Source organism: Phocoena sinus, chromosome 15 (assembly GCF_008692025.1).
Source record: "Phocoena sinus isolate mPhoSin1 chromosome 15, mPhoSin1.pri, whole genome shotgun sequence".
NCBI lineage: Eukaryota > Metazoa > Chordata > Mammalia > Artiodactyla > Phocoenidae > Phocoena > Phocoena sinus.
Genome location: NC_045777.1, coordinates 25,509,365 through 25,521,667, shown reverse-complemented (window position 1 = coordinate 25,521,667; position 12,303 = coordinate 25,509,365). Strand labels below are relative to the sequence as shown.

Sequence of the window (12,303 nt, the reverse complement as noted above, 5' to 3'; positions counted from 1 at the left end):
TGCAAACGAATGAATGGACAAAGGATTAATCTCCAAAATATATAAATATATAAGCAGCTCAGTATTAAAAAAACAAATAACCCAATCCAAAAATGGGCAGAAGACCTCAGCCTCAATAGGCATTTCTCCAAAGAAGACATACAGATGGCCAAGAAGCACATGAAAAGCTGCTCAACATCACTAATTAGTAGAGAAATGCAAATCAAAACTATAGTGAGGTATTACCTCACACCAGTTAGAATGGGTATCATCAGAAAATCTACAAACAACAAATGCTGGAGAGGGTGTGGAGAAAAGGGAACCCTCTTGTACTGTTGGTGGGAATGTAAATTGATACAGCCACTATGGAGAACAGTATGGAGGTTCCTGAAAAAACTAAAAATAGAATTACCATGTGATCCAGCAATCCCAGCACTGGGCATATACCCAGAGAAAACCATAATTCAAAAAGACACATGCACCCGAATGTTCATTGCAGCACTATCTGCAATAGCCAGGTCATGGAAGCAACCTAAATGCCCATCGACAGATGAGTGGATAAAGAAGTTGTGGTACATGTATACAATGGAATATTACTCAGCCATAAAAAGGAACGAAATTGGGCCATTTGTTGAAACGTGGATGGATCTGGAGACTGTCATACAGAGTGAAGTAAGTCAGAAAGAGAAAAACAAATATTGTATATTATTTCTGTCCTGCAAACCGGTACAGATGAACCGGTTTGCAGGACAGAAATTAAGACACAGATGTAGAGAATAAACGTATGGGCACCAAAGGGAGAATGCTACGGCAGGGTGATGGTGGTGGTGTGATCAACTGGGCGATTGGGATTGACATGTACACACTGGTGTGTATAAAATTGCTGACTAATAAGAACCTGCTGTATATAAAAAAAAATTCCAATATATTTATCAATGTGGAATGGAAAAATTTGTTTTTTCAATCCCTATTGTAGTATATGGTAAAACATTATTTTTGTTTTAGTTGGGCTATGTCTTCAAGGTCCCTTGTGAAATATTTTCTGTTAATATCTTTTCTTGAGTCCTTATGCCTCAGTTTTTGTTGAATAATAAATTATCTGCCATTGTAAACAATTATTCCTGGCCATCTCCGCATATGAAGCCTGGATGTTGTTAGAAAGTTGGATGCATTGTCAGGTTTGTGGCAGAGCTACAAGGATGGGAAATGCTCATCCTTAAGCATGTCCTATGTCCATAATTAGTTTAACCAGCCTTGTAAGCCTATAAGTGCAACCGTAATTTTGATGTGCTTTCCACTATCTTTAACAGATTAAAATAGTCATTTTTGGAAATGCTTCTTATATGACAGTTACACATTTAGAACATTTACCTATTCTTGGCAGTGGTTAAAGAGAAATTGTGGTCAAGAAAATCTTTTGCCTGATTTTTCCCTTGGTTCTGATCCCAACTTTAGGGGCACCATTCAAACTATACCCTTCATGCTTTTTGTCCTTATGTGCTGCCTGGAAAGCCCATGTAGCCTTCCCAGTAAACCACTTAATGGTCTGTAGAGACATCCCTGGCCTTCATGAGTAAGTCATGCTTCTACTTCTTTATTTTCTTAGTATTTTGTACACATTTAAATGTATCTGTCTTTCCTGTAACTCAGGGCCCTGTCTTCTTTATCTCTTTGCCAAAGTCTGGCACAGGTCAGTCAGTAGCATGGCATCTAGAGCACCTCAAAATTCAGCTACAAATGATTGGAGACAATCCAGTTCATCAGTAGAGAATTGTTTAAATAAACGGTGGTACATCCCCACAATGGACTATCATGCATTTTTTTTTATTAGTTTTTATTGGAGTATAGTTGATTTACAATGTTGTGTTAGTTTCTGCTGTACGGCAAAGTGAATCAGTTATACATATATCTACTGTTTTTTAGATTCTGTTCCCTATAGGTCATTACAGAGTACTGAGTAGAGTTCTCTGTGCTATACAGTAAGTTCTTATTAGTTCTCTATTTTATATATCGTACTGTGTATATGTCAATCCCAGTTTCCCAATTTATCCCTTACCTCCGTCATGCATTTGTTAAAAAGAAAAAAAGGTTGTGGAATTAAGAATTTCAGGACATACTGTAAAATTATAAAACAAAAGAAACAAAGAAACCAAGGAGTAGTATAGTTTGTGTGTGGTATGGATCAGTTGCCTATTGGTCTATTGCTATAAGAAACCATGCTAAAACTTAGTGGCCTAAAACAATAATTTTGGGGTTTTTTTTGGGTTATGAATCTATGAGTCGGGAAGTTCTCCTGCTCTTACTTTTGCTCATTGATTCATATGTCTGCAAGCAGTTAACTACAGATCAGACTCATTAGGTTAGGATCTTACATGTTTGGGGATCAGCTGGCCTTAGCTGGTATAACTCATCTCTGCTCCATGTGGTCTCATCCTCCAGCAGACTAATCTGGATTTGCTTTCATGGCAGGGTTAGCATTCCGAGACAGGTGTAGAACCAGCACTGTTACACTTCCATCACATTATATGGGCCAGAGCAAGTCAGGGGGCCTGGCCAGATTCAGGGGAATAAGGGAATAGATCCCATTTCCTGAGGCATTGCAAAAGGCATGGTGCCATTCTTAGGGATGCTTAGTTTAATGTAATTATGCTGTCTTTGTATAAATGGGGGTGGGATAAAAATTTATTTTTGCGTTTGCTCATTTGTACAGAGAAAGAATGGATGGATACACAAGAAACAGATTAAAATGGTTACATATGAGGTGGGGTATGTAGGTATAGAAGCAGGGAGTATTTCTTTTTATCTCATATATTGATTTTTGAACCATATAAATGTATATTTATAATACATACAAAAAAGAGAGTTATCTACTTAGTTAGCCTCTGCCCCCCAAAATAGTTCTCTTTAAACCATCACGATTATTTCTTAGTTAGGAATATGATTTGTTTTAAAGAAATGGTAATGGCTTTCTTGGACACCCTGTTTGGAATGATCAGTATTTCTGTACTGTGCATCTGAAAGGTCTATACTTAGCTTATTTTCCTCAGAGATGATAATCAGGAGCACTTGACCATATCTTCTTCTACCCAGAGTTTAGCATAGATAAACATCTCAATGGCCAAATAAAATGATTCCTTCTAGTAGATTGTTCATCTGATTCAAGTAAACATGTAAGAGTGTCTACTGCGTTGTACCAGCCATTATTACGTATATTACATACATTTCCCTTCCCGATAACCCTGTGTTGTAAATATTACCCTCAGAGACAGATGAAGAAAACTATAGTCACGCAAGTAAGTGATAGAGCATCCTTCACATCACGCTCACCTTCTTTCACCTAAACATCCTTCACACTTGCAGCCCTGGGAGTTCCCCTATTTTACAGTTGTTTGTAGGTAGCCCTTCCCCTGACATAATTGCATTTTTCTTCTCTCATTTTTATACTTCTTCTATTTATTGTTCCTTTGTCAACCTCAAAGTAATTTTTTAAAAAACTGTAGTGGAAAAGCAGTTCATAATGATTTGTAAATGCCCTAATTTGTGGGCAATTTATCATACAAGGTTCTTCTCAAGTAGCACTTACCTAGGATGTTTATGTTTGTGTTTACTATTACTTTCTCTTTTTTTTTTTTTTTTTTTTTTTTCTTTTTTGCGGTACGTGGGCCTCTCACTGCTGTGGCCTCTCCAGTTGCGGAGCACAGGCTCCGGACGTGCAGGCTCAGCGGCCATGGCTCACGGGCCCAGCCGCTCCGCGGCATGTGGGATCTTCCCGGACCGGGCCACGAACCCGTGTCCCCTGCATCAGCAGGCGGACTCCCAACCACTGCGCCACCAGGGAAGCCCACTATTACTTTCTCTTAAAGCTACAGAATAATTCTTCTCTTTTGCTTCATGTTTGATTCTTCAGATTCCTGTGTGGGAAGAAAAATCACACTGCCCTCACACAGAAAACTGTTTATTATTTTGTTCTCTCTTTCATCAGTTTTCTATTTTTATGACATCCATAGCATCTTGCACAATGAAGGGATAAAATAATTATCCAGACATATTTTTCCATGTTTGTCCCTCTTCTTTAGCTCACGTTGTTTGGCTTTACATTGTTAGGTGTTGAATCATGTGGTCAGTCATATTTCTGTATATATCCAAATATTTAAAATAACCAAAGCACAGTTATAGAGTGACTAAATTATCAGTTACTTTGAACCTTAGAATCTATGTTTAGGATCAAGTTGAACCTTTCTGATAAAACTAAGGGTTAATTTTCTAGGACTGAATACTTTGTCTCTTTGATTGAAGCAGTGGTGTTTATGGGCTGAAGTCACACTTAAGAAAAAAAAATTTCTTTGAACTTTAAGTTTCTCTGGAATTGAAAAGAGCTCAAAATTTCATTGGTTCTTTCAAGGGATCCAGGTAGATGTTTTATAAAACCTAAGTTTTATAAAAATTCAGAAATGAAGTCACTTTAAACGTGATGGCATAAAGGAATGTATTGGCCACCAAGCAGAGGGTTAAAATGCCTGCTTTGGAGTGTACTCCTTATTTACCATCTGAGCAACTGCTGGATTTGTCAGTTTATAAACCAGGATAGAGCTCTCACATCATGAAGTGCATTCTTGCCACCCAGCTTCCAACAAAAATATCATCTTACATTGTACTTGGTACTTTTGCAACTGTTGATTCTTGGATCATTCCATACAATATCTCTGAGGTCACATGGATTGTTGATAGTATACACATTTTCTTTGGGGAACAAATGTTAATGTTAACTTGCACATAGTCATAAGGCTAGTTAAGTGATAAAATCAGGACTTGACACTAGTCTTCATGTTTTCTAATCATCATTATTCTTTATTGAGTACCTTCTTTATAACTATCACTAGCCTAGGCATTATCTCTAATACTTACATCAAAATGAGGCCTGGAGAGGTGAAGCGATTAGATAAAATTCGTACAGATTTTATCATTCAGTGATAAAATCGTCATTAGAATGACGATTCACACCAAACCTCTCAGTCTCTGTACCCATACTTTTCCTACTAGACAACGGTTGTTGCTTGAAACGTGAGGAATGATACTAGTGTTGAAGGTTTGTGAGTAGTGACGTGAATAAGAGATAGGTAGTTTTAACCTAATATAAACCGTACTCTGGAGTCTGGGTTTTCCCCAGTTTCTGGGCTTTCAGTTGGTATATAATTCAGTGTTCTGCAGTTGGGCTGCTCTTGACTTTTTCATTCTGCCAAGTGCTGACTGCTAAAACACATCTCACTGATCAGCCCTCCTCGGGCCTTTGGCACCCTTGCTGTAAAGGCAGGTGGTCTGAAGAAAGGCTCCCCCTAGGTTGTTGCACACTATACACAACACATAACAGGGCGAGACAACTGTTAGTTCCTTCCTTCTTTTCTCCCTCCACCCTCCAGAAAGCTGGGCCCCAGATGGAAGAGCTGGAAACGTGTCAATTGTTCTCTGAAGGGCATTGAGAAAACACTGTCAAGAAGAAAAAGGCAAATGCAATAGCTAATTAGTTCACTAATCAGACAGGATGACTGTCCATTTTACAAAGAAAATGTCCTGGACAGAGATGGGAAGGGCTGGCAGAGTGTGCTTACATGGCTCTCAAAGACCTACACATTTTTGTCGGGATTTGTAACTTGGGGGCATTGCTACCCTGATTGACTTTATATATTCATTATATCTCTTCCCAAAATGTGACCACTGCAAACTACGGCATAAAAATAATATTTGGGGATGTTTTCCTCTTGAGAAAGTGCCCTTGAATGTGCCAAGATGCGCCTTGTTGCCAGTGTCATGAATCCTTTTATATGTATTGTGTTTATAACTATGATCTCAGTGAAGGAAAACTTTGATTTAACATTCTCATTTGAACCTTTGGTCTCCATTTCTTGTACTTTACATTGAATTCAGCAGTTATTGGAGAATAAACACAGGGTACTTAAAGGAAAAGTTTGGAATTACTGAGAGGAACATAGCTCAATTTAAAGGTGATTATGGTAGCCATGGCCCTATTATTAACGAAGTAGGTAACAAGTTCCCTTTAATGGGAAAAAATAAGTTTTTGAAGATATTAGAACATTACTCTTCATTATCAAGTCTTCTTCATATTAGCTCAGACCTAATTCTAACATCAAGTTTAATCTACCTAATCTGACTTTCTGGGATTTGTTGCCATCGAGTGTTATCAAACAGCTGCTTATTATGAATTGTCCTCGTAGATGAAGTAGCCTGTGCTTAGCTTAGGGTCAGCTCTACTTTTCTTTTTTTTTGGACAATATACATCGTAAATCACATGCCTGGTATCAGAGATGTTGACTCCACTTCATTTTTCTTACTTAGAATAGTTGATATGTATAAACATGTATTTCATCATTCATAGTAATTTATATACAACTGACTGATTCTATTTCCATGGCATGCAGTTGATGCTTACTTGTCTGGACAGTCCCACCTAAGCTTTTTTTTACCACTACTACTTCAGTTAATTTGTAAGAAGTCAAGAAAGAATGCCGTTGAGATAAGCTGAATTTATAACCTGGTTTCTTCCTTTCTCAGCCACTGTCCTCACTGTTAACTCTAATGTCACATCATCCCTTGACCTTGCTGCCTTGTCTTAGATTCCTAGGATTGCTGTAAAAGTACTATATACTGGGTGGCTTAAAACAACACTATTCTCTCACAGTTCAAGAGGTCAGAAATCCAAAATCAAGGTATCAGCAGGGTTGATTCCTTCTTGGCCTCAGAGGAAGAATCTATTCTATACCTATCTCCTAGCTTCAGGTGTTTGCTGATAATCCTTGGCATTCCTTGGCTTGTAGATGGCAACATTCCAATCTCTGCCTCCATTGTCACATGCGTTCTCTCTGTGGGACTATGTCTGTCTTCACGTAGTAGACTTCCCTCTGTGTGTGTGTCTGTCTTTTCTCCTCTTCTTATAAGGACATCATTCATACTGGATTTAGGAACTACCCAGGTAATCCAGGGTGATCTCCTCCCCTCAAGATCCTTAACTTAATTATATCTGCAAGGACATTTTTTCCAAATAAGGAAACATTCACAGTTCAAGGAATTAAGAGGTAGACATATTTTGGGGGGCCACCATTCAGCCTATTGTACTAAGAAAGCATCTTCTTCACTTCTCAGTCCTCTAGGTAAATATGTTGGTATTTCAGATTGTTGTGACTATTTTTCTTTTATAGAAATTTCTGATTTCCATTCCTTTTTTTCTCTACAGTTGGTGCTGACAAAAGGGTGCCAGCAATGCCTGGATCGCCTGTGGAAGTGAAGATACAGTCAAGATCCTCACCTCCCACCATGCCACCCCTCCCACCAATAAATCCCGGAGGACCTAGGCCAGTGTCATTCACTCCTACAGCATGTGAGACCTCTTAATTACTTGGGTTTGTGGTTCACAGTGACATTTGGATCTAAATGAATGTCATTAAGCCTTCTATATATACTACTCAACATTTTTTAAATGGCTGTTAACACACACACATGTGTCTTGGTTGTTTCTTTTCTAAGTTGCTTTTTCCCTCTGAGAATAGTACATAGCTGATTTAGGTATTTGGAAATCTAGTAGTCTAAATATTTTGTTTTCATACTTTTTGGCTTGTAAGTATCTATTTTAATTTCTTTGGCTCTAAAATAATGAATTTAAATTATTATATTGATTAATAGGATTCAAAGTAAGTTTCATAAAATGAATGAACTATACTCCAGGACTGTCATGGTAAGGCTTTTTACCAAAAAAATTGATTATTTTATTAGTTTACTAGGGCTGCTGTAACAAAATACCAAAGACTAGGTGGCTTAAACAACAGGAATTAATTTTTTCACAGTTCTGGAGGTTAGAAGTCCAAGATCAAGATGTCAGCAGGTTTGGTTTCTTTGGAAGCCTCTTTCCTTGTCTTGCAGATAGCTGCCTTCTTGCTCTGTCCTCTCATAGCCTTTCCTTGTGCATGTGCATCCTTGGTGCTTCCTCCTCTTCTTATAAGTACAACAGTCATATTGGATTAGGACTTAGGCAGATGACCTCATTTAACCTTTAAGGGCCCTATCTCCAAATATAGTCACATTCTGAGGTATGGGGGGGTCACAACTTCAACATAGGAGTTTGGGAGGGGGATAAAATTTAGTCCATAACGAATATATTAGACAATAAATAAAAGTTGTTCAGCCTCGCTAGTCACCAAGGAAATGCAAACTAAAACCCAGTGTAGTACTACATACACCCACAAGAATGTTCAGAACAAAAAAGAATATCAAGTTTTGGAGTATGTGTGGAGCAACTTGAACAATCATACATTGTTTATGAGAAAAATTTTTGGTAGTATCTACTAAAGCTGAATTTCCCCAAACCCTGTGACTCCGCAAATTTAGTCCTAAAACCTCAATTTAAAAAAGAAGGTTTAATTATTTATTGCCCCAAAACATTTGAAATTGAGTAACTGGCAGCTGTAACAATTTGAGCCAAAGTTTATGAAATGAAGTTTGATACCCTTTTTTCTTAAATTGTATTTTTTATCTCAAAGTTAAACAGCCTTAGATAAAGATACTATCTTGAAGTGAAACAGATTTAAACCCAGGCTGTCATTCAGATTTCAAGATACAGACAGTCGGGGTGTGTGTGTGTGTGTGTGTGTGTGTGTGTGTGTGTGTGTGTGTGTGTGTGTGTATGTGTGTGTAGTCAACCCTTTTGACCCCCATATTTGACTATTTAGGGATGAATATGTTTTATTTCAGAAAATGTGATCATACACTTGCACTGAAGAAATTGTAAAACAGCCCGTGTAAGTGTCAGGGTGGCGAAAAGCATAGTAATGTATTATTTTTACAGGTTGCTTCAAAAGAGGGCAGCTCTCCAATGGCAATGGACCTTTCTGTGAACACAAAGAAATGGTACACCATTGCAGCTGACTTTCTGTATTGCTGAGGTTGAGTGTTGAGCCTTCCTTTCCAGTAGCTCTAGCATCCTTCACTGGGAGACACAGTAGAGACACCCTCTTTTTCTCAGCCTGTTAACCTTTTATGCAGTGAGCCATATACATACGGCATACACAGTTCATAGCAGCTTAGCTAATTATGATATACACAGATGTGTGTTTAATCAAGAAATAGACAGTCTTTCAAGGCAGTATAATACAGAAAGAAATAAGTATAATTTGGTAAGTAAAATAATGGAAGCATGTACATGGGCAGCACAGAGCAAAGTTATTAAATCTAGTAGGAGCAGCGGAGCCTGTCAAATAATGCTTCTTAATACAGGTGATATGTTTTTAGACTTAGTTTTACTTTCTTAAATTTTCAAGCCTGGATATGATTAAATGAAAAATCTGTTGACACTTAGGCACTAGGTAATTTTATTTCATTCATCAGGGAAGAAGGAGCTTTGCCTCCAAGAACATAGCTCTATAGTTGTGTTCCAAATTAAAACTACAAGAAATGACTGTTAAGAACAATGGGCAGGGACTTCCCTGGTGCTGTAGTGGTTAACAATCCACCTGCCAATGCAGGGGACACAGGTTCGATCCCTGGTCCTGGAAGATCCCACATGCCACGGAGCAACTAAGCCCGTGCGCCACAACTACTGAGCCCGTGCGCTTAGAGCCCGTGCCCTGCAACAAGAGAAGCCACCTCAGTGAGAAGCCTGCACACCACAACAAAGAGTAGCCCCAGCTTGCCGCAGCTAGAGAAAGCCCCACATGCAGCAACAAAGACCCAAGGCAGACAAAAATAAAAATAAATACATAAATTTATTAAAAAAACAAAAAAGAACAGGCAAATAGGAAAACTGTAATTTTTCACATGTATTATAATTTGAGCAGAAATATAGAATGGAAGTGTCCCATATGGTATCTAGAAAATGCTATATTGAATGACCAAGAATTTGGCACTGTCAAGGCAGAGAAAAACTGATTTTAATGGACATGAATATTCTGAGTGGTCAAAGAGATAAATATCTCATTGCAGGAACAGGTCATTAAACCTATAGCCTAGAAAAAAACATTTCTCACATTAACACAACTCTCTACTTTCTGATTATCTTGTTTAAATGCTATATATATATTTTTTAATATAAATTTATTTATTTAATTTATTTTTGGCCGCATTGGGGTTTTGTTGCTGCGTGTGGGCTTTCTCCAGTTGTGGCGGGCAGGGGCTACTCTTAATTGCAGTGCATGGGCTTCTCATTGCAGTGGCTTCTCTTACTGTGGAGCATGGGCTCTAGGTGCACGGGCTTCAGTAGCTGTGGGATGCAGGCTCAGCAGTTGTGGCTCGTGGGCTCTAGAGCACAGGCTCAGTAGTTGTGGTGCACAGGCTTAGTTGCTCTGTGGCATGTGGGATCTTCCCAGACCAGGGCTTAAACCCATGTCCCCCACATTGGTAGGTGGATTCTTAACCACTGTGCCACCAGGGAAGCCTCCAGATGCTATATTTAAATTGACTGCTTAAATTCTTTGGGAACCTGAGGTTGGGAAGGAGGTGTCACATAAAAGATGGGCATGAGTGTCCAGTCATTGGAAATACATATTCTACCAGACTTCTCTCATGCAGCCTATTGCAAGAAGTCTTAAAAACTACCCATCCCTCCCCTTGGCACCTGTAGAATCTAGATGTCCCTTCTCTTTGCTCTTGTAGCACTCATACTCTTCTAACACTTTATGTTATTCTGTTACCATTTTTTACCTGGCAACCTGTCTCACTATAAAGCAACATTGCTGAGGGCTGAAAACATGTCTTGTGTACTCTTTTAACATGTGATTTACAAAATTCAAATGAATAAATGAAGGCAAATGCAAAAAAAGAAGAAATTAGCAGAGATCCTTATGTTTTGCACTTAAACCAAGTCTTTCTTTTAGTGAGCAACGGCATCAACCATTCTCCTCCCACCCTGAATGGTGCCCCATCACCACCACAGAGATTCAGCAATGGTCCTGCCTCTTCCACATCATCTGCACTAACAAATCAACAGTTGCCAGCCACTTGTGGTGCCCGGCAGCTCAGCAAGTTGAAACGTTTCCTCACCACTCTGCAACAGTTTGGCAATGACATCTCACCTGAGATTGGGGAGAAGGTGCGGACTCTTGTTCTAGCACTGGTGGTAAGTACATCACTGTCGACAGCTGCTTGAGTATATGGCTCAGAACTGAAGCCAGCAGAGAGGTTGTACATACTTCTCCTCATTCCCTAACTTGTAGCAGTGTGGCAGATTCTACAGTCTAGATTAGTTTAACTTGTATAATAATGTTGAATCATGGATTTCAGTTGTGGATAATGTTTATCAAAGAAACAAAAGCAAAATCTATAAGGTTTACCGTATTGTTTCTTTTTTTTTTTTTCTTTTTTTTTTTTTTTGCGGTACGCGGGCCTCTCACTGTTGTGGCCTCTCCCGTTGTGGAGCACAGGTTCCGGACATGCAGGCTCAGCGGCCATGGCTCATTGGGCCCAGCCGCTCTGCGGCATGTGGGATCCTCCCGGACCAGGGCACGAACCCGTGTCCCCTGCATCGGCAGGTGGACTCTCAACAACTGCGCCACCAGGGAAGCCCTACCGTATTGTTTCTTATGGTATCAATTTAATTCCAATAAACAACTTTGAATTTCTCTTAAAAGTGAGTTTCAACAGGCCCACTGAGGTTCAACTAAGTTTTGTTCCTTAATATATTCAGTGCCTGGTGCATTGTTTCCAAACCAGAGAAAAAAGACAAATGGTTTAATTTTCAAGATAATAATTTGTGAAATTACAAGTTTTGTGGTCTAAATAAATAGTATCAAATGGATTACATTCTTCAGCTCCTCGTGCAAATACAATTTCTTTAGGATTTTCAAGGAACAAATTTTTTTTCCATACTGAGTGGTGAATCCATGATATAAGGTAGTGATCTTCTTACATTGACAGCTGGGAGAGGTTTGACTCTTAGTGTATATAAGGGACGAGCTTCCAGTTCTTAATGTTTGTAAATTGAATTCCTCAAGATTTACCTCAACTAAAAGCACACTGTGCTCCTGCATATTACCCTCTGTATGTGATAAAGATGAATCACAGTACTAAACTTTTACCAGGCAGTTCTCAAAGTGTAGTTAGGGACCCCTAGGATTTCTTGAGACCCTTTTTGGAAGTCCAGGAGGTCAAAAACATTTTCATAATAATACTAAAATGTTACTTGCCTTTTGACTCTTATTCTCTCATGACTGTATTGTGGAATTTTCTAGAGGCTGCATGACATAGGATGTTGAAACAGGTTAAATGCAGAAGCAAATTAGGAGAATCCAGCTCTCTTTTATTAAGCTAGATAGCAGAGAGATTTGC

The 12,303-nt window shown here is 38.8% G+C and overlaps 1 protein-coding gene across 2 annotated transcripts in view; it reads left to right on the top strand.

Annotated features, from left to right (window-relative positions):
- The window catches only part of CBFA2T2 (CBFA2/RUNX1 partner transcriptional co-repressor 2), a 165,341-nt gene that overhangs the window by 109,065 nt on the left and 43,973 nt on the right, over positions 1–12,303 (top strand). For both annotated transcript variants that reach the window (XM_032606438.1, XM_032606439.1), the window contains exons 2-3: positions 7,226–7,369; positions 10,854–11,095. In XM_032606438.1, the coding sequence (XP_032462329.1) occupies positions 7,226–7,369; positions 10,854–11,095 (386 nt within the window). The remainder of the gene's footprint in view (positions 1–7,225; positions 7,370–10,853; positions 11,096–12,303) is intronic.